Raw genomic sequence first — 27,165 nt, 5'->3', positions numbered from 1 at the left:
ACCTTCAGTTCATGTAAATAAAGTTTACTGCGGTTCCTTAAGAAGGCTACAAATCAGGAAAACCAAGGGGCCGCTGCACGACAGTTCAAAGGCCCTAAGTTAGGCCTAAGCATAGGTTGTCAATGTAAACTTTTGAAGAATCCCCATAATCATTGTAGTCTGAAAAGTTATGCCACTCTAAAGCTATATACTCACAGTACGGGTTTGCCCTTTGCTGTCCTATCTTTCCTCCGATCACTGAAGGGTCGGCACACACTGTCGTGTGCATGAGGCTTTACTCTTGTCCTACTACTTTGCTATCGTGAATCACTGTAGGTAAAAATATGTTTTATTCCAAACTTGTATACTGGTTGTTACGAGGAATACTGTATTTACTGTTCTCACGCTGCTGTGTTTTTAGTGTTACCAGACAGTCACATCCATTAAAAGCTTTTGTAACTCTTTAGGTACACAAAAATTTTAATGAAAGATATTGACATTCTGAATTCGGCTGGGAAAATGGACAAGATGCGTTTGTTAAATATACTGATGCAACTGCGCAAATGTTGCAACCATCCATATCTGTTTGACGGGGCTGAGCCCGGTCCGCCTTATACCACTGACACTCATCTTGCCTACAACAGTGGTAAGATGGCGGCTTTGGATAAACTGCTTCGAAAACTGAGAGAACAAGGTAATTTCCAGGCGTTGTTGTACTGTTTATCCAGACAGCAGACACAGCTTCCCATAACATGCTGAATTACAGAACCCTGACAGGGTGTCATTGACGTTCTTAACAGCGGTACCTTTGGATACAGTAGGGATGCCCTCTTTATGTGTTCTCCATGGATCCGATTATTAAAGCTCCACCTTGGAGCGACTTTAAACCATATACAGGATGATTAAAAAAGGATGGTGCAAAATGAAAGCCTCGGTACTGAGAACCGAGAGAACATAACACAAATTTATTAAAGAGGCTCTGTCACCAGATTTTGCAACCCCTATCTGCTATTGCAGCAGATCGGCGCTGCAATGTAGATTACAGTAACGTTTTTATTTTTAAAAAACGAGCATTTTTGGCCAAGTTATGACCATTTTTATATTTATGCAAATGAGGCTTGCAAAAGTCCAACTGGGCGTGTTTAAAGTAAAAGTCCAACTGGGCGTGTATTATGTGCGTACATCGGGGCGTTTTTACTACTTTTACTAGCTGGGCGTTCTGACGAGAAGTATCATCCACTTCTCTTCAGAACGCCCAGCTTCTGGCAGTGCAGACACACAGCGTGTTCTCCAGAGATCACGCTGTGACGTCACTCACAGGTCCTGCATCGTGTCAGACGAGCGAGGACACATCGGCACCAGAGGCTACAGATGATTCTGCAGCAGCATCGGCGTTTGCAGGTAAGTCGATGTAGCTACTTACCTGCAAACGCTGATACTGCTGCAGAATCAAATGTAGCCTCTGGTGCCGATGTGGCCGACACGATGCAGGACCTGTGAGTGACGTCACAGCGTGATCTGGCAGAAGCTGGGCGTTCTGAAGAGAAGTGGATGATACTTCTCGTCAGAACGCCCAGCTAGTAAAAGAAGTAAACACGCCCCGATGTACGCACATAATACACGCCCAGTTGGACTTATACTTTAAACACGCCCACTTGGACTTTTGCAATCCTCATTTGCATAAATACAAAAATGGTCATAACTTGGCCAAAAATGCTCGTTTTTTAAAAATAAAAACGTTACTATTATCTACATTGCAGCGCCTATCTGCTGCAATAGCAGATAGGGGTTGCAAAATCTGGTGACAGAGCCTCTTTAACATGAAAAGACACACTATCTACCGCCTAGTTATCTGCAGACGCGTGCCAGTATATCCTCGGATATGGACTCCATTTTTTCAGTGATACGTTGTCTCAGGTCGTTCAGAACCTGTGGCTTGGGGGGCAGATACACGGAGCCCTTACTTTGGGTGAGTCGATAAGGGCACATGGCTTTTCTGAGCCCCAAATGTTAATGTTGTGGCGATTGACCTTCCCACTGAGGTGAAAGGTCGCCTTATTGCTAAACACCAGTTGATCAGCGAATTTGTTCTCTTCCAATCGACTCTGCACCTCAATGTAAAAGTCACGGGGGTTGTGGTTGGTCGCCTGGTTTCATCTCCTAAAGAAGATGTAATCTGTATGGCTTACAACGCAAACGTTCTCGTAAGATACGCCATGCCGTGGTTTGTGGCACCTGTAGTTCCTTACTAGTCAGCCTGGTCGACTTTCCAGGACTGCGCTCGTACACGGCTCCGATCCCGTTCACTGTCTCTTCCGAAGCCTAGACTTTTCCCATGACATAAACACCCAGAGGTTTCAAATTGCTTCATCCAATGCCTTCCCATCCCTTGGTTGAACTTGATGTCTTTTTTTCAACCGTACTAACTATGTAACTATGTAAATGCAAAATGCAGTTTCTATGTGGAGCACATTTACCAAATTTATTCTGAACTGTACTACAGCAGACCAGGTTCTTGCAAATTCCAACACGCAAAAAGATTTTCTTGCTTCGACGTCACCATCTTATGTCACATTATGTAAACACATTTCAAATTTGGCTCTTGAAAATGAAAGCTGTGCTGTGATTGGTTGCTATGGACAACTAAGCCAGTTTTGCTTTGATTTTCAGTCACTGGCCATTTACCACTGATGTTACTTTAACTACAGGCCTTTACTCTGGCACCATCCTTTTTGGATCACCCTGTATTACGTAATTGTATTAGCGGTGTTTGGTGTCTGCATTCTGTGAATGGAGAGGGTGGAGGATCGTCATGATGTCATCTGTACATTGGAAAGCACCGTGCCTGTATACTGCAGACGATGCTGGTAAGGCAGCTTCTCCATAATAGGAACAATTCCAATAAAAGACATAATTGCTGATAATGCATAATATATGGTGTAAGGTGGAGCTCAAAGAGACTTAAAGGTGTTTTCCCACAATTGACATTTATCACCTAACAATGGGAGACAGTCGAGTACAACGCTCATAGACCTTGATTGGAGTGGCAGGGCGCATGCTTGACCGCCGCTTTATTCAAGCTCCTCCTCACTGCAATTGTGCATGGAGGATGAACGGGGCCATAGGTCCCCCATTCTAGTGATCCACAGGGGGTCCAGTAGTGGGGCCCCCAGTGATCAGATATTTATCCCCTATCATGTGTTAATTATGAAAAAAAACCTTTAAGTGACAACCAATATGGCTGCCTGACGTCCCAGCGTCACTGTTATTAAAAAAAAACAAAAAAAAACGACTGCTGCAACAAAATAGAAAAATCCCGATATCTCTGTAGGTAAATCAAATATAATGACCAAACTTTGGCTCCTGATCTAACTTCTTATTTTCTAGCATATGAAAATTTTTACGCTTTGGGTGAAATTCCTCTTTAATGTAGAACAAGTTCAATGCACAATTTTAAGAATAAACAATTTTCCTATTCGCTCAATTATTTACCATATGAATAGGAATGAAGGTTAAAACATTAACCATCTAATAGCCGGGTTAGAGCTCCATTCTTGTAAAGTCTCTTTTCTTATGGTGAGAGGGGTAACTTGGGTTTAGGATTCTGCTAGTGCCTGTTATGTTTTGCTGAGCACCACCAGTTGGTTTGAGGTACTACATACGCCTGTGGCATCCATTTATTTTCTCATCTTGTCTTATGTATATTAAACGCTCCTGTTTTTATTCTAAAATAAGAGTACACAAGAAATGCCTTCCATGCCATCTAATGACACCATGTTACCTGTTTTAGGTTTTTCAATGGTAGATCAGGTGACCACTGAACTCTTTTTATGTTTTGTCTAGACTATATTGGTAAATCTCTAAATGAACTTCATCAGGTAGGACTGGAAGGAGCGATATGTTTCTTAGGCCCCCTAGAGTGGCCATAAATCCCTCTGGAGGGTGGACTAAGGCAGCAGGGGTTTCTGTAAAACTGGATACAAATGTGCAAAGGCTGCGCATGATATTACAATAAGAAGCCATTTTAAATACATGTTCCTGTGGTTTTTTAGGAAAGAAAAATAGCCACATGGTTCCTAAATATCACTATTACAACGAAAAATTGCATGTTTCTACCTTTGTATTTGCTGTGGTACTTTGTGTGTTTGTGTTTTTTTTTTGTTTTTTTTTAATATAACTATTCTAGCTGTTCCTATTATGTTCTTAAAATATTAAATTCAGTGGAGAAATAAAACACAGAAATAGCAAGCATAGGGTATGCTATGCTATTGAAAGGAAAACAGCAGGCCCTCAAAATCACATTGTTGAATAAAACTATGCGAAAAGGGAATTCATATAATACCATTCGCTTACAAGTAACATCTGGCGCCACATTTTTTTTTGTAAGTTGAGGAGAAAACAGTGGGAAAAAGCCACAAAGACTAAATGAGACCGTTTGGGCAATATTTTTTTCTTACAGTAGGTGGCGCTGTGGCACAACAATCCTGGGACTGCTTTGCCATGAATTCTGCTGCTCAGACCAAGTTTCCCAGTCCCGTTCTGTATACTCTGTCGCTTTATTACAGTTATTCCATACATTATAGAATATATTAGGATACATTTCTTAGACGTTGCCAGGACTGATATAAAATGTAAGAATGTCATTATATTCTTAAGAATAACAAACCATACATTAACACCGGAATCCGTTTATGTGATTGCTTCTATGAACAAAAAGCTTTCGTAGTTATAATGTACCTTTTGTATGCTGATAAAATATGCGCAATTGTAGCAATCAATATACTTTTTCCTGTAGGTTCTAGGGTTCTGATTTTTAGTCAGATGACTCGACTGCTTGACATTCTGGAGGATTACTGCATGTGGCGTGGCTATGAGTACTGTCGCCTTGATGGACAGACACCACATGAAGAAAGAGAGGTAATGTCAGATAGCTTTCATCTGCAGACATACAACGCTCACTGAAAGGATTTTACAGTCCTGGACCAATACCACTGAGGACTTTGTAGGTCATGATGTCTAATGGAAATGCTTATCAGCAAAGCTTCACTTCAAAGATCTCTCTATCTTTTCTTCATTAAATCATACATAGAAGTAAAAATAAAAAAAATGCATGTAGTGAATGACCTATAAATAGTGACAAATGTAAATATTTGCACAGTAAAATCTGACTCTTCGTAGAAAGTTATCGGTTCTCTGCAAAAAATTTTATGCCGAATTGATGTGTCCACTTTTGGACGCTCCTAATAGTTAACAGCATTTCTGCCACATGGCCGACCACAATGATCGCCACATGGGCAGTGATTCTCATTCTCCGTTATTGAAAATGGGAATTTAATTATAAGAATGGATTGTCCAAGTCATGAAGTGTTCGTTGACATATGTAACCTATAAGTGTCGCTATATACATACAGTGTTACATTTACTAATCTATTTTCTGCAGTAAGGACTATGTGTGATATAGGGGGCAACAGAATTTGTTTTTGGAAATAAATTCTGGTGCAGTACCAAAGATGAAGGTATTCTGAGCAGCGCTGCTGGAAGGACTTTACTAGTTCTGCTTAGAGATGGACAGTCCCTTTCTTCAGTCATAGACACATCAGAAGAGAATAGTCCGTCTCCAAAATCATAGTAGATTGTGCTGACAAATGAATAAGATATTCTATATAGTCCGTCTCCAAAATCATAGTAGATTGTGCTGACAAATGAATAAGATATTCTATATATCCGCAACTGTACTGCTTAATCTGCCGATGAGAAAGCCAGCAACATTGGCGAGTTACCCTGGTGGTGCATCCAATTTTTTATTGCTTCACTGCAACTAACAGAAAAAATAATCAACTTTGCAACTAGTCTTGTGTATACATCTTTTATAAAGAACTACAGTTCGGTCCAGAATTATTTGGACAGTGACACAATCTTCATGATTTGGGCTCTGCATGCCACCACATTGGATTTGAAATGAAACAACTGAGATGCAATTGAAGTGTAGACTTTCAGGTTTAATTCAAGGGGTTGAAGAAAAATATTCTTTTAGGAATTGCAACCATTTTTCTACACAGCCTCAGCATTCCAGGGGCTCAAAAGTAATTGGACAAATTAACATTACCACATTAGTGACCCAGTTTGGCAGCCATGCATGCCCATGCCCATGCCATCACACTGCCTCCACCATGTTTTACAGAGGATGTGGTGTGCTTTGGATCATGAGCCGTTCCAAGCCTTCTCCATACTTTCTTCCTCCGATCATTCTGGTACAGGTTGATCTTAGTTTCATCTGTCCAAAGAATGCTGTTCCAGAACTGGGCGGCTTCTTTAGATGTTGTTTGGCAAAGTCTAATCTGGCCTTTCTATTTTTGAGGTTTGAACCTTGTGGTGAACCCTCTGTATTTGCTCTCATGAAGTCTTCTCTTTATGGTACACTTAGATACTGATACAGATACTTCCAGGAGAGTGTTCTTCACTTGGGTAGATGTTGTGAAGGGGTTTTTCTTCACCATGGAAAGGATTCTGCGATCATCCACCACTGTTGTCTTCCGTGGACGTCCAGGCCTTTTGGAGTTCACGAGATCACCAGTGCGCTCTTTTTTTTCAAGAATGTACCAAACTGTTGATTTGGCCACTCCTAACATTTGTGCTCTCTTTTTCAGCCTAACGATGGTCTGTTTCACTTGCATTGAGAGCTCCTTTGACCTCATGTTGTGGGTTCACAGCAACAGCTTCCAAATGCAAATGCCACACCTGGAATCAACTCCAGACCTTTTACCTGCTTAATTGATGATGGATTAACGAGGAAATAGCCCATCCAGCCCATTAAATAGCTTTTGAGATAATTGTCCAATTACCTTTGTTCCCTTGAAAAAGAGGCACCTACATTTTAAAGAGCTGTAATTCCTAAACCCTTACTCAAATTAGGATGTGAATACCCTCAAATTAAAGCTGAGAGTCTGCCCTTTAAGCCCATATTGATATAACTGTATATTCAATATGTTTTGGTAAACAGTTAAAATGCCAAAACTTGCTTCACTGTCCAAATAATTCTGGACCTAACTGTATGTGTCCCCATGGTTACAGACTACAAAGAAACTCTGTAGTCTGATCCTGCAGTCATGTATTATATCCTTTCATCTGGCCCGTTTTCCTGTTACCCACATTTGGCAATACAGTTGACCGTATATGCCTGGGAAAAAAATATTCAGTATGAGTCAGTCATGAGCAGTTAATATAAAGAAAAAACATTTCAGCATAGTACCAAATGTTCTTCTGTTGGGCCAAACACAAACACGCAGCTACTTTTTAGAGATTTCTTAAAACTGTCTTTTTGGCATACATTTGCCAGGTTTATATACTAAAATGCCTAACTTACAGTAAAACCATGAAGTATACATCAAAGTTTGTGTTTTTATAACATAAGTAAATGGAAAACCTAAGCACCTGTATAGCCATATAGTAGCATTTATTTGCATCAACTTTTGACAGTATACTATTTTTTTTTGCCAATATATTGTCAAAAATGTACAGCAAAACATGGTGTGAACTTAAAGTGAGTCTGTCACGACTTTTGGCCTGACCACACCGTTAACACCACTAGAAAGAAGTAGAGGAGACAAGTTTAATCTTACCTAAGATGGCGATCCTGCTGCAAGCCACGCTCGCTAAATGAACTTTTAAATCCCACACCTAATGTCTGGCTTCTCCGCTGTAACCCCTCCCCAACCCCTCCCAGCTGCTCTTTAGTGACCGCACCACTGGTGCTCCGCGTCATACGTGATCCAAGAGCTGTCACTCAAGAGCAGATGGGAGGGGTTGGGGAGAAGCTGTACACTTCACATGCGGCGTGTGAGGATTGAAAGTTATTTTTTCTAGTGTGGCTTTTCGCAGGATCACCGTCTTAGGTATGATTAAACTTGTTTCCTCTAGCCCCATCTAGTGGTGTTTGCGGTGTGGAGGCCAAAAGTTGTGACACTCACTTTAACCTTACACATGACTGCAGCATCACACTACGCCATGGCAGTCTGTAACCATGGAGACACACAGGTCCACATAGGTGCTGTGTACACAAAACGGTAGTATACTATATCAGGACTATTTGCAAAGTTGCTTCATTGTTATTTTAGATGCACTCGACAAATAATTTTTTTTTTGCAGAAGTGAACATTTAAATAATAAAATACTATGACAATAAATATCATAGGCAAGTAATTTTTTTATTCTACATTTTTTGTACTGTGTCTAGGTGCACAACCACACAAAGTCGTACATTACAAAGTCATTCCAAGTGCACAAGGTCATTGCTACCCATCGCCTCTCTACACAGAATTTTCAGCTGTACTAGCTTTTAGGGTATGTGCACACGATGAGAGGCTTTTACGTCTGAAAAGACAGACTGTTTTCAGGAGAAAACAGCTGCCTCGTTTCAGACGTAAATGCTGCTCCTCGTAATATGTGAGGCGTCTTTGACGTTTGTAATCTTGAGCTGCTCTTCATTGACTTCAATGAAGAACGGCTCAAATTACGTTGCAAAGAAGTGTCCTGCACTTCTTTGCTAAGGCAGTCATTTTACGCGTCGTCGTTTGACAGCTGTCAAACGACGACGCGTAAATGACAGGTTGTCTGCACAGTACGTCGGCAAACCCATTCAAATGAATGGGCAGATGTTTGCCGACGTATTGTAGCCCTATTTTCAGACGTAAAACGAGGCATAATACGCCTCGTTTACGTCTGAAAATAGGTCGTGTGAACCCAGCCTTAAAGCTCTCTGTTTGTCTTTGTTGCAGTCATACTGTTTGTTTTTTTATTTCTTTAAGATTTTGAAATTTCCCAATTATAAATTTCCATTACGCTTAAAATCATGATTTGCATGTTGAGTGCGTGTGCTGTTTGTATCGAGTGTGAAGTTCTAGGATTCTGAGAATGTTAAATGTCGCAAAAATCTCATGGTTGAAAAGGTAATGACATGTCCAATCATTAAAGGCTATGAATCCTTCAAAGCCGTTTTTTAATATTTTTGTATGTAAATTATGTGTTTTGGCATACTAAACATTTTTCTAATTTAGTTTTATTAAAAAATGTATTTTGTTTTTAGCACAGCAGCTTCTATGTATCCACTATACATAGAAGCTGTATAATGCGGCTGTAAGCTGAATCCGTCAGTCAGCTGGAATGATGGCTCTGCTGACAGCGGCTCCTGTGTGCCTCTGACACTCATTCTAACTCCTGATACCAATGAAATCTATGTTAGATTGTGTGTCAGAGGTGCACAGGAGCCTGAGGTGACTGACAGTTTCATCTTACAGCAGCGTTATGCAGCTTCCATGTATAGTGGGTACATAGAAGCTACAGCGCTAAAACAAAATATTTTTTTTAAATAAAACTATATTATGAAAATGACAAAACACATACATTCCATAAAAGAAAGAAACGACTTGAAAGGTTTCATAGCCTTTAATGTTGCTAGGTGAAATAAGAAATGAGGTGTATGAGTTATCGCCAATTACTCACTGTCCATTGCAGCACAATATGATCTCTATTGAGGGAATGATTATCAGGTAAGAACCATTGATGTAAGCATTAATACACTTCACAAATATGCGACACTCTAGAGATGAGATAATGTATGCATGATGGGATAATGTGTGGATATATAAGTTACATTTCTGCACAGTTTGACTGTACACAGTGTCAAAGTGAACCATTATTGGATTCAAGTATGAAAACTTACATATCTGTAATAACTTCTTCCATTTCCAGGAAGCCATAGAAAGATTTAATGCACCTAACAGCAGCAAATTTATCTTCATGCTGAGTACCCGTGCCGGAGGCCTTGGAATAAATTTGGCAACAGCTGATGTGGTGATTTTATATGACTCAGACTGGAACCCTCAAGTTGATTTACAAGCAATGGTTAGAAATATAAATTTCTATAGTTGTTATTTTACATGTATCCTAATGTTTCCTTCCCTGTTTCAAATTTATATAAAATATTTCATAAAATGCATTATAAAGTATTCCTATAGACTGGACATAAAATCAAATATGTCAGAATTGCAGTTTAATCATGTGACTAGTGAGACACCACATCCCAGAATTCATGACAGGCTCAAACGGCGAGGAGAAATTGCCGGTTTTCTGTCTGTGGCTGACAACAGTGATGATAGTAAGGCCGTATTCACACGAGTGTGTCTGATTTGCGTCCGCACTTGCGTTAGTGGGGTTTCCGTGTGTCATCCGTTTTTCTCATCCGTGTTTATCCTCTGCAAGCACTTCCCAGTTGTACTTTTTTTTTGTGCATTTCTTCAGCAACTGATGCGTGAAAAAGGACAGCACACGAATGACATTTGCGTGCTGTCCATTTTTTTTCACGCACCCATAAACTTTAATAGGCAAGTCTGATCCGCAAAAATGGATTTCCCTTAGTAAGTCAGCCCTGTCAAAATAAAATGACTTTATATGTGTAACTGTTAGTTCAGTCTAAGCAAAAGTTGTCATATCTATTCAAATGTATTTGCTATAGACCCACAGACAGTCCATTTAGTATACAGCAATTTTACTCTTCTTAGTTTTCTGCCACAATGTGGAGACCTGTAGACCATATCTCTCCAGACCTGGATTGTTCTCTACGGGTGGCCCTCTGACCCCAATAACGGGAAATGTAAAGTTATTCCTGGGTATGGCTCCCACTCCATTTCTAGTAATACCCCACACCTCACACTCAGCCTTTTGCCAAGTTTTTGTGGGTTTGCCCTTATGCAGACCTACTTCCCGAGTAGGATGCAGGAATACCTCTTTATGATTCTAGTAAGACCAGTCTCCAATTATGCTGCCGCTTAACCCCTCTTTAGACCCTTTGCACCTCCGCCACAACCCCACCAGGCTACTATGTACTGAGCCTGAGATCTTGAGCTCTTTTGCTACTCCCACTCCCACATTGTTTTCTAGCTGGGAAAGTGAAACTCAACCATACATTCTCCTCAGCTGACTAGACAAAATCTTTTGTTCTCTGTCTCAATTTCCCGCAATGCCCAAGAACTAATTACAAAATTCTAACACAATGGTACAGAGTCCCAGCTGTACTACATTCACTATTTCTGAAAGTCTCAGACCAGTGCTGGCATTGTGGGCAGGCTCAGGGCACGATGCTGCACATATGATGAGAATGCACCCCCCTTCACAACTTTTGGGTTAGATCTGCAGAATTACAGACACTGCCGTCCAAAATGGCCCATCAGTCCACTTATTTTGCATGATCCCCGGTCTCTTGAGACTTCTTTCCAGGAGCCTTCTTAGATTTTTCCTTTTACCTGATAGGACAGTGATTCCATGCCTCTGGAAGAACTCTCATCACCCTACGATTACAGAATGGTTTGAAGAAATTCTTAATTTTCAGAAAATGGAGAAGCTTGTAGGGGACTCCAAGGCATCTTTGAATAGATACCATGCCACGTGGAGACCCTGACTCGACTTCCTCTCCACTCCAGAGTATAGAGCCCTAACCTGACTCCATGTTATACTGGGCTGATGCAGCCCCCACAACTACGCTGTGTGACCTTTGCTCTTCTACCCTGTCTTTTTATGGCCTATTTTTCCACATTTCTCCTGTTTGCCCCCCCGAGCAGGCTTTTCCAATCGCGCTGTCTACCTTTCTCTCCCTACAACCTGCCCCCTAAGTATGCAAGGCCTTTTTCTATAACTCCGAATCTTTGCTATATGGTAGCCTCATATATTTGCATCAGATTGATTTGCCTTGACCTTTTCAGGTGTTTTTCTTGATAAGGTTTTATACACTGATTCTCATTGATGTTATCTGTATCATATGTTTAAATAACTATTACTTATCCCATCCTATTCCTTTTGTTTTTTCCCCATTTTCCTTTCTTGTTATTGTCCTTGTTCTTTGGAAAATTAATACAAATGTTACTTGGAATTGTGATCAAACATTTGCACAAGCATTCTTTAAATTTTTATATTTGCAATAGGATCGAGCCCATCGCATTGGCCAGACAAAGACAGTCCGAGTATTTCGTCTCATTACTGACAATACAGTGGAAGAAAGGATTGTGGAAAGAGCAGAGCTTAAACTGAGACTGGATTCTATAGTCATACAGCAAGGTATCCCAATAATAGTTATTCTTGATCGGGTTAGGTTTCAGTTGGTAGAGATTGGTTCTTAGAAAAATTAATTGTTCATATATGATATGTCAGCGAGCACAAAATTCCTATTACTTTTACTTTTTTTTCAGGTATTAAAAGGGCATGTGCATATAAAAATGTTTGCTTAATTGTATCTAGCAATAGTGGATTTAGGACACACAGTTTTAATTAAAGGGACATTAATGTAAGAAAATAAAGGCACCATGATTCCTTATCTCCATTGGTCCTGTTCCGTTCTATATTGAAAGTCAAAGGCTGAAATATATAAAAACGTAAGTCTGGTAAACATGCCCCAGGAGGCATATATTTTGTCTCGCCCTCCTTGTCCGCCACCATTTCTTGAGCATGTGAAATAATAGGCATGTACAAGGCAGGATATCCTGGGCTTCTCTTGCTTTTGGCCTGGAGGCCGCATGCTGCAGCAGAAATCTTTCCCACTGCTATATATGCAATGGAGACCAAACTAGTAATGCCTCCAATCTCTCCGTTAGATGGAATATTGAAATAAACTGAAGGCCATGGATGCCTCTTTATCTATGTTTTTTCTTCTTCTCGATTTATAGGTTCAGTGTCCTTTAATGCCACTGCACAATTTTTACGGAAAGTTAGTGTTTGGCTTCTCCTACAAAATTGTGTTCTGTATCTAAAATCCTAGATAGAACTGGCCATGCCTGTAATAATATCATAAATATTGACTGAGACTTAACTATACTTGTGTGTTAAAAGATTGAGAAGAGTTAAATGAATTATGGTGGAAAGGAAAGCTATTATGGAGTCACTGATAATGCTGAACCCTGTGGGCAGATATACAAACACATTCATAGCATTTTGCCAAAAATGTATTATATTAAACGGGTTTTCCTGGAAAATTAATCATGATTGGATATATAGGTAAGTACTAAAAAAAACAAAACGTAAATCCTTACAGCAAAAGTACATTTCCTATTTGAAAAAAAGTCAATATATGGAGGTGTTATCACAATGCCATTATGATTACTTACACCCAGTACATCTAATGTCAATTTTGATACTCTAGGACGGCTAATAGATCAGCAATCAAACAAACTTGCAAAGGATGAAATGCTGCAGATGATTCGCCATGGAGCCACCCATGTGTTTGCATCAAAGGACAGTGAATTGACAGATGAAGATATCAATACAATTTTGGAAAGGGGGGAAAAGAAGGTAGCATTGCCGTTTCTAATTCTCTCATTAATAATGTTATTATCGGCTGTAACCATAACCAATACCAACACCATTATCAAGAAGACTTATTTACTATATTTTGCTTCTATGTTGTGTAGATACGGTGAACTGTAGAAAGAAATCTCTTTTTCAGACCGCTGAAATGGCAGAGCGCATGGAACAGATGGGGGAGAGCTCACTTAGGAATTTCTCTATGGAAACAGAAACAAGTTTGTATAAGTTTGAAGGTGAAGATTATCGAGAGAAGCAAAAGGTAACATTTTACGTTGCAATAAAAAATGGCGGAACTTATAACTTACATGTTAATACCTGTCCAGCTTAACCTACTAAATTATCCAACCTTAAGGGGTTAACTTGTCAAACATAAGAAACCAGTACCTGACAAATGCCCAACCTGGAGTTTTCTGTACATTGCATGTTACTGGTGGCTAGTTTTAGTACTTTTTATGGCACACCATTAGCAATTGTACCAGAAAATACCTCTCTGAATAGTCCGTATTCATCCGACCATCGTATCCCACCCGACAACTTATCGATTGCTACGATGCTAGAACTTTGAGAAACTTCAGTAATAATTATGGAAACCCCAATTAGTGATTTATTTTCAAATTACATTTTACCCTTGGGAATACAGTAAACAAATAGTGTAGTAACGTGTTAGCCAGAAACAATATGCGATGTTAAATACTTTTGTGTCAAAAAAGGCAAAAGTATTGTAGGTACGATACCTTTAATGGCTAACGAGAAAAAATATATATGCGGCTTTCAGAGCACACAGGCTCCTTCGTCAGGCAAGTTAACACAAAAATACCTTGGGAATAAAATAGTTGGTGTTATCTTATTACTCCATTAGTAACAACAGCCTAGTAAAATAGATTTAAGTATATGTACACTTGGACAGGCCCTCTTAATTATTGAGTTTAGGTGTTTTAGTCGCACCCATTGCAAACAGTTGCATACAAACAAGCACACAGCCATGTAATCTCCATAGAAAAACCATTGCTAGTAGTATGGGTTGTACTGTAAAGCTCTGTGACTTTAATTGTGGTACTGTCATAGGATGCCACCTTTGCCATAAGTAAATTCATAACATTTTTGAACTGTTAGATCTGCCCAGATCAACGGCATGTGCTATTATTGTGAGTGTCTAGAAGTAAAAACACACCATACCAACTCACAGAGCAGGGTACTAAAGTGCGTGGGGTGTAACAATCCAAACCGCCTCTGTAAGTGACATCGGCAGAAGTCTGGAGCTACATGAAATGGGTTTCCATGGCTGAGCAGCTGCACACAAGCCAAGCATCTGGCATTCCGACAGACCAATCTGGGTTCGGCGGATGCCAGGAGAACGCTTCCTACCAGAAAGTAAAATGCCGAATGTATTTCAGGAGTTGGCTTAGTCCCCTAAGTTCCAGTGACTTCAAATCTTAATGCTTCAGCATACAAAGACATTTTAGACAATTGTATGCTTCCATCGTTGTGGGAACAGTTTGGGGAAGGCCATTTTTTTCTGTTCCAGCATGACTGTGCCCCAGTGCACAACGCAAGGTCCATAAAGGCATGGTTGGCTGAGTTTGGTGTGGAGGAACTTTAGTGGCCCGAACAGAGCCCTGATTTCAACCACATCAGACAACTTTGGGATGAATTGCAAGCCAGACCTTCTCATCCAACATCAGTGCCTGATCCCACAAATGCTCTCTTGGCATTCAGGACACAAGTTTTCACAGATACTCCAAAATCTTGTGGAAATCCTTCCCAGAAGGGTGGAAGTTGTAATAGCTGCAAAAGGCGTCTCAACTCTATTTTAACACCTATCGTTTTGGAATGGGATTTCTAACAGGCTCATATAGTTGTGATGGTCTGATGTCCACATGGATTTGGCAATATAGTATTTATATGACATTGCATAGAAATAGTAGCTGCAGATCTGCAGACAATAATTTATCTGTCTTTCGTAAATTCTTCAGTTCTAGTACTTTTGATAGAGAGAATAAGCCCAGATGCTTTACTTGCAGAGTATGTTCACTTTCTTTAGACCTCTGCTGCTGACTCATCAAGTAATTGTTTTATATGAAAACTTAATGTCATCTCTTAGTATACAATCTTAATTGGCCACTTAAATCCGTCGCGTTGATTTGTAATTTCCTGTAAAATAGATACTATTCTAAAGTGCTTTTTTTCTTGGTTTGTACAATTAGTTAAGCATGTTGGAGTGGATAGAGCCCCCAAAACGAGAGCGCAAAGCCAATTATGCTGTGGATGCGTATTTCAGAGATGCCTTGCGTGTTAGCGAACCAAGGGCTCCAAAGGTAAAGTAGACTCTGTCTTATAAATAAATGTGAGATTACAGTGTCGGCAATATTCTACTTTTTATGTTTTCTCAATTTGAATTTTAAAACTTGCAACCCCCTACACCCATTTTCCCCCTTATATCTACCTCATTGGTCAGTCTATGAACATGGCTTTGTGATCATTAAAGCTTCTATAATTATTCACTTATAATTATGACGGATCCGATTAAGACTGATGTAAACATCTGTCACGATCAGTACTTTTGACAAAAAGATATAATGCAAAAAACTGCTATTGTGAGCCCAAAGAAATACTCCAGACAACACCGATACACAGTATCCCTGCACTAGACATAACGCAGTGTTCATTTTGCCTAGAGTGTTCCTTTAACAACAAATCTGATACAAATACCTTTTTTATATATATTTTTTTTGTTTACAGGAATTCATTTATTTTAGTATAATTAATTAGATGTAAGGCTCTGTTTAAATCTGCGCTGTGAATTCTATTATTCTGTTTAGTCAGAGTAACAGAATAACGTGAAAAACGGGAGTGCCGGATGAGTCGCATGACGGAAACCAATGGCGCCCGATGGAACCCATCGGCTTTAATGCGTTTCGTCGAGTCTTCGTCATGATTTCCAACTTTTAGAGCTGCATGCTGCGCTATTTTGTCCAGCAGAAATGACGGAAGCCCCTAACGCAAGTCTGTAGAAAACAAAATATTTTTTTGTTCTTTACTTAAAATGATGTAGCTATGTATTTTTCATTTTTAAAAATTTCTACTGGTGGCGACCATATTTGAGATACCCACATACTTCCTGTATTGTCTGAAGAGACCGTACAGCAAGGTGTGCGTGCTTTATGGCAGCTGAAATTAATGGGAGTTGATTGACTAGCTGTTCCGGCTGCCACCAGGCACCAGATGCCATGCAGTGTTCAGTGCCAGAAGCAGATGGCTCCATACACGGCATAGCTCTGCTCTTATTCACTTGAATAGAAGCAGAGCTGCAGTACTGCAGCTTGGCCACTGTACTGTGACCGGAGCTATCTGCTTCCAGCACAGACATCTGGTACCCGGAGGCAGCTGATCGGTGCCTGGTCCGAGTGTCAGATCCCCACCGATCATATACTGATGACTTATCCTGTGAAAAACCTTTAATCAAAATTATTCACCAGCTGCTTCACTTTTAAATTTTGTCATTTTTTTTTTAGTTTAGATGCTTTCTTTAAATAAATAAATGCACAATGCCTTTAAATGGGTTTTCCCATTAATGTTTGATAGCTGGGAGGCCCCACCACTGGGACTCCCACCCATCATTAGAAAGGAAGAATGGGGGTCATGTAGTTGTGGGGCTCCCAATGATCATACATTTATCACCTATCCTGTGGATTAGGTAATTGTTACATATACAATACAGTATACAAGTGTAGATTCAGCTTTAATGTACGCCCCTTACATTATTTCCACTTTGTTATGTCTAGGAATTTACTTATAAAATTCTGTGCTACTTTTCAAATCCCGTCTTTATTTCTCAGACGCTTGCAAATGAAGAATATAAAAATTCTTTGCAATAGATTCATTCTGAAAACATCAGTGATAAATTCTTTTTTTTTTTCATTCAGGCACCACGGCCACCAAAACAACCCAACATTCAAGATTTCCAGTTTTTTCCTCCAAGACTGTTTGAGCTGCTGGAGAAAGAGATACTTTATTACAGAAAGACCATTGGCTATAAGGTAATTCCAAGATTATGTATCGCACCTAACATAAAAGGTTTTATAAATGATTAAACCATCCACGGTTATGACCTTGAGTAGGCTAGAGACATGTATTTATACAGCTAACCTTAGGGGTTTAGATATTGTATGATATCTTTTTTTTCCCCACTTATATTATTTTGTAATGATATGGTAAAAATGGCTTATTAAATTAATTAAGGGTCCTATTAAACGGCCCGCATTGGGCGGTATAAACGAGCGTCGATCAACGAGACAGCTCGTTGATGATCTGCGCTCGTTTGCTCCTTTCACAAGCAGTTATTATCCGTAACGTATGGGGACGAGCACTCGTTATTCTGATGCTCGTCCCCATACATCTCCATCATGTCGGCAGCTCGTCTCCCTGTTTACATAGGGATATCTGCTGCCGATAACGATAGTATTTAACGATAATATTTTAGGCTTCACGATACAGTCAGCCGATGAACGTGCATTTGCTCCTTCATCGACTGATCGTTGCTCTGCTTAGACAGGGCAATGATCGGGAACGAATATTCTGTGACCGCTCATTTGCCCGATCATTAGCCCGTATAGTAGGGCCTTGAGACCACAGTGATTGGAATTAGCTTTCACTTATATCCATTATCAACATGCATCCAGACTACTATTTTACCCCATTGCTCATAGGATGAAGTGGTAGCCTAAAATGTAACTCTAGGACTTCATTAACACTGGTGTACTTATTGCGACTTTTCAGGATGGATTTATACAAAACCCCAATTATATATATATATATATATATATATATATATATATATTGTGTGTATGTATGTGGATATATATATATATATGTGTATGTATTTATATATGTGTATGTGTATGTGTGTGTATATATAAATGTGTATGTGTGTGTATATATATATCTATATATATGTGTGTGTGTGTATATATATATATATATATATATATATGTATGTGTATGTATATATATATATATATATATGTATGTGTGTGTGTATATATATATATATATGTGTGTGTGTGTGTATATATATATATATATATGTAGGTGTGTGTGTGTGTGTGTGTGTGTGTGTGTATATATATGTATGTATGTGTGTGTGTGTGTGTGTGTGTGTGTGTGTGTATATATATATATGAAATACGCATGCATATTTGTTAAGGATTTTGCCACGAATTTTAGCCACTCTATTGTGACAGCTGAAATACATGTCAAATTCATGGTACAGTATGCTTGTAATTTGCATGTTAATACAAAAGTCTGAAGAACTGAGCCTAAGTTCGCGTATCACATGTGTGTAATACGGGCATATTTTTGTACCCGTATTCCCGGCCCAACGCGGGTCTAATCATTCAAACTAACAGCATCATACAGGATTTAGACTAATGTGAAACCGACCTTACCTGTAAATAGAGCATGTAGCTAGATCTGGGATTTGTGGCTGAAAAACTGGGGCAAAAATGTGTCAGCATTACCTGCCTAAATATTAAATGGAGCAGTTCGTTAGATTTATATGACTCATAAAATTTGCCTGAGAAGAGTGGGAGGAGTGCATGACAAGATGGAGGCAGTCACTACCCCCAAATGTACAACGTAAAATACAACGTTAGGCCCTGTTCACATAGCACTTACCTGCTACATTCAGTGTATATGCTTTAAAATAAACGGCAGAAGAAAAACTATATACAACAGACGTATATTGCTGTGTGCGCCGTTACAGTTGCATAAATCTGTACTTGACTTCCATGATTTATATAAAATGTATTCCTCGAAGGTGTTTATCTTTATTTATACAGATTCTACACATGTACAGCAGTGTTTTTTTTAGGATGTGGGCTTTACAATTGTTTCATATCTTCACATCCCAGATTTAACTGTATCGTCAGTCCCAATATTGTAGCAGACATTTATATATATGTCTGTTATAACATTTTTATCTGCCAGCTCCCTTTAGAGGGAACACATTTAATAAAGGCAGCAAATCTTACATAAAGTACCATAAAAGATATTATTCTGTATTACTAAATCTGATCTTTTTTTATGGAACACTCACAAAAAGGCAATATTCTCTGAGATAGAAGCTCTGGTGAGGATTCCAGCTTAATATTGATATACCTATTTTATGGGTTATGATACTTGTCAAGTTAACCCGTCTATAAGGCTTAAACCGTTTCAGCCTGTGAAAGGTTAATTTTACATCCAATTATTGTAGAGATGAGATAAATGTTCATGAAAATACCACCTTTATAAATGATACTCCAATGTGAGAGAACTGGCTAAAGTGTTTCAGGCTCAAATGTAATATTTGTATTGTTATTGTTGCTTTATCTTCTGTTGCTGCTTTTCTCCCCACTTTCTTTTACTAATATTTCAGGGAATTAAATAGCATTTCACTAATACATTCTTCTTTTAAGATTTCCTACCTTAACAAGCAGGCGTTGTTCTGTCCCCACCACATCCCTAGGGATCCATCAGTAAATTGTCTAGAAAAAATATCTAAATATACCCTATTAGAGAATGGTAAGTTGACAGCAGGGAGTCCTCTGCTCAGAATCCTCATCTTTCAGCCTGAATGGATAGCGGTTTAAAGTGCACCTCTTGCTCTGGAGGACCTGTCCTGCACAGGGTTATAGACACAACCCATTGGTTTGAATGGGTAATGTGTAATGCTTATTTTCCCCTGTGGTGGTGCTGCAGGGAATTTGAACACTTACTGCTAGGTTTCCCAACAGATTACAGCTGATCGCAAGGGGATACTTTGTAATCTACTTATTGTCAACAGACCCTTCTAACAAGTAGGGATTGTCCAAAGCAGATAGTCCCTTTAAGTCCTTCTCTGTGTATTGTTGAAATCTCAGGGTTATTAAGCTCAGAGCCTTTATGTTTTTCATTATGTTTTTGCTTTAAATATAGTCTCTTTTATGTATAATGTATTTTTTACCTGTGTGGTATGTTAATAAGAGCAGGTGTTCATGCTTCTGCCACGATAAAACACAAGTTCAAGAATAAGTGGATATATCTAATATTAAATTATATCTTATTATTCTCGTATGTCTTATATCTCAGGCTTAATGGAAGTTAGATATTAATAATAATGCATTTACATAACTTACATCGCAAAAAGTGGTACATTTATGAATATGCTTACTTTTAAGGATTAATCTACATTGGAAGTTAAGTAACTTTTTCAATCCTTTTCTTGAAATGATCCTAGTTACAGCCTGTATTGTATCACAGTGAGGGTCACAATTCTCTTAACTTCATAACTTCAGAGCTGAAATCGCATTGGCTCAATGACTGTACAGAGCTGGTGGTTTGCATTCTTGGAAGTGTAGTCTACATCAGGGACTGCAAAGTAATCTGATGAAGGAAGAACAAACATTCAGACTGCATTAAAAGAGCTTAGCTAAACTGTTAGGCCTTGTCTGTCGACAATCTTGTTGACTGTTTCCAGTAGTAACCTACAGAATTGAGAATTATATCGATTATAACTCTGGATCAGTACAAGATCAATAAAGTAATGTATTTACAAACATACTCAACTCCATATGTTGCTTATATCTATAAATAAACAGTTCGTGTTCAACGGTGGACATACCCTTAAAGGATAGTAGAACATGTCAATGAGACATGTCGATTATAATATTTATAAAACGACGTAATTTTTGATTTGTTTCAACTGAATACCTTGATTTTAAATTTTCCCACATCTAGATGAGTGATTCTTAAGGCTATGTTCACACGGGGTATTTTGCCGAGTTTTTTGACACGGAAACCGCGTCGCAAAACTCGGCAAAAACGGCCCGAGAACGCCTCCCATTGATTTCAATGGGAGGCGTCGGCGTCTTTTTCCCGCGAGCAGTAAAACTGCCTCGCGGGAAAAAGAAGCGACATGCCCTATCTTCGGGCGCTTCCGCCTCTGACCTCCCATTGACTTCAATGGGAGGCAGGAGAAAGCGTATTTCTCGCTGTTTTATGCCCGCGGCGCTCAATGGCCGCGGGCGAAAAACGGCGCGATAATCGCAGCGAAAATCAGCGTGCAGGGAGAGGAATATCTGCCTCAAAGTTCCAAACTGAATTTTGAGTCAGATATTCCTCCCCCAAAATACTCAGTGTGAACATAGCCTAAATGTGGTGAAAGTTTATAATTATTCATGTAAGTAGAACTATAGTAATTATAGAATTACATCATATTTTTTATCACCTATGACAATTTCCATCTATATTTTCTATTATTCGAATCTACATTATGACTAAACCTACCCCATGTACCTGAATAGTTTTGCCTATTAAACGAGAAAAAAAACCAAGAACATGACAGCAAGTTTACCACTACCTCTGTGCTTAGGCTTCAGTGTAATGTTGTAGTCACATATGTAGGGAAAGCAGCATAAGGCCGGGTTGCCACGGGTCGGATATGCAGTGTAAAAACTGTGCAGCCCACGCAGACCTTCCAACACACGCAGACCTACCCTCCAAAAAACCGCACCACATTGTGGTGCGGTTTTTCGAACAGAATGCAGCGCTGGGTTAAATAAACAAAACAACCATCCTTGCCCCCTCCCTCTTTTCTGCGCGTAGTCCGGCCTCCCAAGATGACATTGCAGGACATGTGACCGCTGCAGCCTGTGATTGGCTGCAGCGGTCACTTGGGATGAAACGTCATCCCAGGAGGCCGGACTGCAGGAAAAAGAAGAGCGTACAGGGTAAGTAAGATTTTTTTTTTTTCCTGAGTTGTGATTTTATGCGACGGAATCCCTGCAATTCCGCCGCAAAAGTCGCAACACTTGGCTTTCTGTTGCGGCTTTCGCATCCGATATTGAATTCAATGGGGAAAACCAGCAACAGAAAATCAATGAAAACGCAGCATAAATTGACATTCTGTGGATTTAAATTCCGCACCGCAGGTCAATTTATTAACGTTTATGCTGCATTTTTTTTCCCGCAGCGTGGGCATGAGATTTTCTAAATCTCATCTAGTTTGCTGCTACTGTAAATGCTGCGGAATTTCCACACAGAATTCCGTTGCGGAAATCCAGTAGTGTTTACGCTGGTGGGAACCCGGCCTAATACTCCATGCTTCCTCCTGTGGCGAGTCAATCTGCAGCATCTCTTATTCATTCATTCCTTTCATCATTAAATACCGGTAATAAAACATGGCTGCTGCGGTCAGAAATTGGAAGATATACAAAAAGATATTTACTATAAATCAGACCAGAGGATTGCAGATTAATATGTAACTATTACCTGGTGCAAACAATAAGGCTGGGTTCACACTGAGTTTTTTTTACGCGGAAACCGCGCCGCAAAACTCTCCAAAAACCGGTCGAAAATTCCAAACGGAATTTTGAGGCAGATTTTCCACCTGCAAAAAACTCTGTGTGAACCCGGCCTAAGGGTTTTTTTTTTTTCTTTAAAGGATAAGTTCAATAACACAGCTATTTTAGGATTTTAAGTGTTCAATAAACCAGTTTTTATTCTTGCGTTAAAATAGATCTAATATATAAAAATATATCTACCATTCATGTATCTGCATTTATACATTTCTTGCATTTGCACAAATGACCATCTTTATTTACTTGGTAAATTTGCAAACTATTAATAAACTGCTGATGCTTTCTGCACCATGTGACATTTTGTCATTTATGGTTAGTACTGTACATTTCAATGATGGGTAAGTATTGCTGTAACAAGTTCCACAATTTTCTTATTTCTAATGCGCAGTTATTAGAACAGCTGCAGTGTTATTTTGTGTGACAAATGTTGCGTAGTGAAGTCCATCAATCCTTTTATCGGCTCTACCCGGCTCAATTTCTGTAGCGTGTGTCGTAAAGCAAGATTGATATGAGGGTGAATGTATAATAACATTGTTCCTCCACTGCTTATCCTCATCTCGACTTCGGATTTCAGGTCCCTAGGAGTGCAGACCTCCCAAATGCATCTCAGGTACAAAAAGAAGAACAGAGGAAGATTGATGAGTCCGAGCTACTTGGTGCTGCAGAGTCCGAAGAGAAGGAGACACTTCTTACCCAGGTAGACACAACGTATTTCCATCTCATACTTACTCATTGACGACTCTTGCTAAAATAACAATAATGCAGGTGTAGTAGTAAGAAATAGTTTTCAGGTTGAGTCGATTTTAAAGGCTATTGTCCGGGTCATAAAAATTATTTATTAAAAAGCTTACAAAACAAAGACATACTCACCTAATCTGATGCTCCCGTTTCACCAATACGCGGTCCCCCTCCAGTCTCTACTTCCTGCTGCAGCGATGACGTGATGACACATCGAGACATTGTGATCGCTGCAGCCAATCACTGTTTGATTGGCTGGGTTCCCAAGGAAAATCCTTAAAGGTATTAAGCAGAAAAAAGTTCTTTGAAGCCACTACCCTGAAGAACGTTCAGTGTTCAATGTTAGTGTACCTAGGCAGAGTAAAGAGAAATAAAATAAAGAACAATACAATATCATTTTATTACACAGTTAAGATTTGCAATAGGTTAATCCGCTGTGGAATTTCAGGATAATCTGTGACAGAAATCGGCAGCTGAAAATCGGATATCTGCTGCGGATTTACCTGCAGATTCGCTGCATTGAATGGGGCTAATATGTGACTTTCCAGTGCGTAAGCCACGTGAATACCGAACATGCTGCGGAATACGAAGTCCATGACCATTATTCTTGGGAGATACTTTCCTGAGCAAATGACACACTTCTGCACGGCGATAGTATATCTTTCTCAGTGTGTCTATTAATCTCATTATTTCAGTAACCATTTTTTCTGATAATGAAAAATCGTACAGAATAAACAACTACTTGATGAGGCGTCATGTACAAGACCGTAATGGTTTTTACTGTCCGCAAATACGGATCTGTAGTCATCCGCAACTTATCTACGGTACACTGTCCTCAAATACGGTCCGTGGTGCATCTGTAGTTCATACGGATCTGAAAAAAAAAAAACAGGGAGGAATCTTGGGTAATTCCCTGGTGTCGCATAGCAACGCTTCCGCAATTACGGACAGCTACGGATCCACCTCCGTAGCCGTCCACAATTGCGGATGCGCCCATAGACTTCTATGGAGAGTCCATGCTGCAATTGCGGACAAAATTAGGACGTGTTGTATAATTTGCAGATCATTTCTTCGGCACGGACACACATCCGTAAATATACTGAAAAGTGTCCATGACCAATAGAAATGAAGGGATCCGAAATTTGATCCGTAATTACGGATGAAAACTACAGTCGTGTGCATGGGGCCTAAGTCCTCCCACACACGAGCGTGAATCGTCCATGATATACAGTCCGTACATCGGCCGCATTTCCCGGACCGAACACAGTGCAGGGAGCCGGACTCCTAGCATCATAGTTATGTACGATGCTAGGAGTCCCTGCCTCGCTGTGGGACAACTGTCCCATACTGTAATCATGTTTTCAGTATAGGATAGTAGTTCCGCGGAGAGGCAGGGACTCCTAGCGTCGTGCATAACTATGATGCTAGGAGTCCGGCTCCCTGCACTGTGTTCGGTCCAGGAAATGCGACCGACGTACGGAACTTATATCACAGACCAAACACGCTGGTGTGTGAGGCTCCTAAGTGTAACAGAAATGGGAAAGATGTATTTTCATTGTATGTATTCTATACCTTTCCTATATCAGTGCAGTTACCTTTGTCTTAAAAAAAATATAAAAATAAATGCTATAGCCCAAAGACTAGTCCGTAGAAATGCATCCATAGGATAACTGAAAGGCCTAAAGATGGCGGCAGTCATGTGACCCACATCATGTGACCACTGGCATGCAGGTAACACTGTCCAGGTATATAACAGGTGAATAATAGATTGTTGAGAAGCAGAAGTTATAAAGTATTTCTACCTACATGATGAGATGTTCATCATCATGTCTGTCAGTGTCTGTGAGCAGCAGCTCTTACATTCTCCTCACGGTCTGCTATGTGTGTTATGTTTTTTTAAATTTAACTTTATTAACAACATGACAGCGTCACATGTTATAAATTATAAGCCATTTTATAAATTTTGAGACAGTAATTGCAGGCACAGTGAAGTAGTTGCTCATCATTTTTCCACCATTAAACCTTTTCACTTAGCACATGGATGTGTCCCCAACACATGCAAGTCATGTAACCCTGTTGCTAACTGAATTCTAGGTGGGTCACATGGTGTGTGTGGGGGGGAATCACATGATGTGTGTGTTAGGGGGTCACATGATATGTGTATGGGGGGATCACATGATGTGTGTGGGGTGGGGGTCACATGACTGACACCATGTCTAGTCATATTCAGTTAGGCCCCATGCACATGACCGTGCCCGTAATTACGACTCGTAATTACGGGCACGGCCGGCCACGGGCAGCCGGCCGTTTTTCCAGGCCGTGCTCCCATTATAAAGTATAGTAGCACGGCCCGTAAAATAAAAAAATAGAACATGTTCTATCTTTTTCAACGGCACGGGCACCTTCCCGTAAGAAAGGTACCCGTGGCCAATAGAAGTCTATGGGCCCATTATTTCGGGTCGTAATTAAGACCCGTAATAACGGGAGTTTTTACGGTCGTGTGCATGAGGCCTTAGACTGGATACATTACACGACACTAATCTGCGGGTTATACATTCTACTGTGACAGGGGCCTCATGCACTATAATAAATGTATGTGAGCAGAATTTTTAATACATGTATATTAGAAAACTGTATGAATTCCTATTCTACAAATAAAAAATAAACAAACGGAAAAAACTGTACAACTGCTTTAAATACATGAGACATTCATTTTCAATAACTAACATTTTTTGAAGAAGCCATTACAATCTCTTCCTTTATATATTCTTTCTCCAACATCCCACAATGTAGGCACTAAAAAAGAGATGATAATGTGCACAGTATAAATATTATTATGTTTTTTTATAGAAGTCGAATTTGTGTCGTTGAAGCTTTTTTGTATACAGAGTAATAATTCATACTAAGGTACCCGCACAATATACAAGGCTAAAATAACATTACTGAATAATGTAGAGAAAAAGCAAAATGCCATAAAAGAAAAAACGACACGCCATATGCTTGACTTTAGGACCAGTCATTTAAGTTCATTTATTTATTTATTTTTAAATAGGAAACCAGAATTTGCATTTACTGATTGAAGACAATCACGATTCAAAATAACATCTTATTAAAGATGCACTGCCTTTATAATTTCACTTCAATTTTCAGATGAAGCGATTCACCCTCATTTCACAGAACACTTAAGAAGGACACATGTACATTATGGAACACAATAATAATAATAATAATTTCTTTCTGCATTCTCCATTTATAGAGTAATAACTTGTGTTACAATTCATATAAATGGGAATGTGTATTTTACAGCATAAAAATGCAAAATTTACTATCATATCTTCCTTGATCCAGTTTGTCCTATATAGCAATCTAGAGAGTAAAAATGCTAAAACAAAAAATTAACTTCATGTGTTCCAAAAATAATCAATTTCTTCTCGCACCTCCAGGACTGGTGCATGTGAAACTACGTGAAGAATGAGAGGGGTTATTTAACTTCATACTTGGCTTGGTGGTGTCTTCTTCCTTTAGCAGAAACCTTCTCCCACTGCTTCATTTGTAAAGGAAACTGAACTACGCCCCATGCCCTCATTCCGGCCCCAGCCAAATACTGAGGTGCCAGGAGGAAATAAACCAATGTTTTCTGTGCCCTGTTTCTGCTTACTTCAGTTTTTTGTTTTTTTTATAAATTTTCACCTTCCTAGATTTTGGAATATTAATTTAAAGAAAA

The 27,165-nt window shown here is 39.5% G+C and overlaps 1 protein-coding gene and 1 long non-coding RNA gene across 3 annotated transcripts in view; one reads left to right on the top strand and one right to left on the bottom strand.

Annotated features, from left to right (window-relative positions):
- Positions 1-27,165, top strand: part of SMARCA1 (SNF2 related chromatin remodeling ATPase 1) — an 85,980-nt gene that overhangs the window by 40,047 nt on the left and 18,768 nt on the right. For both annotated transcript variants that reach the window (XM_075835788.1, XM_075835789.1), the window contains exons 11-19: positions 447-673; positions 4,775-4,896; positions 9,727-9,879; positions 11,952-12,084; positions 13,163-13,311; positions 13,466-13,585; positions 15,531-15,641; positions 17,250-17,363; positions 23,278-23,400. In XM_075835788.1, the coding sequence (XP_075691903.1) occupies positions 447-673; positions 4,775-4,896; positions 9,727-9,879; positions 11,952-12,084; positions 13,163-13,311; positions 13,466-13,585; positions 15,531-15,641; positions 17,250-17,363; positions 23,278-23,400 (1,252 nt within the window). The remainder of the gene's footprint in view (positions 1-446; positions 674-4,774; positions 4,897-9,726; positions 9,880-11,951; positions 12,085-13,162; positions 13,312-13,465; positions 13,586-15,530; positions 15,642-17,249; positions 17,364-23,277; positions 23,401-27,165) is intronic.
- On the bottom strand, positions 20,517-25,303 carry LOC142659547 (uncharacterized). The gene is made up of 3 exons (XR_012850341.1): positions 25,248-25,303; positions 23,574-23,792; positions 20,517-20,727 (listed from the first exon to the last, which is right to left on the bottom strand). It is a non-coding gene; the product is annotated as an uncharacterized LOC142659547 (long non-coding RNA).

This window comes from Rhinoderma darwinii, chromosome 8 (assembly GCF_050947455.1).
Source record: "Rhinoderma darwinii isolate aRhiDar2 chromosome 8, aRhiDar2.hap1, whole genome shotgun sequence".
NCBI classification, from domain to species: domain Eukaryota; kingdom Metazoa; phylum Chordata; class Amphibia; order Anura; family Rhinodermatidae; genus Rhinoderma; species Rhinoderma darwinii.
Note: the sequence above shows the minus strand (reverse complement) of the source record. Positions and strands in the feature narration are given on the sequence as shown.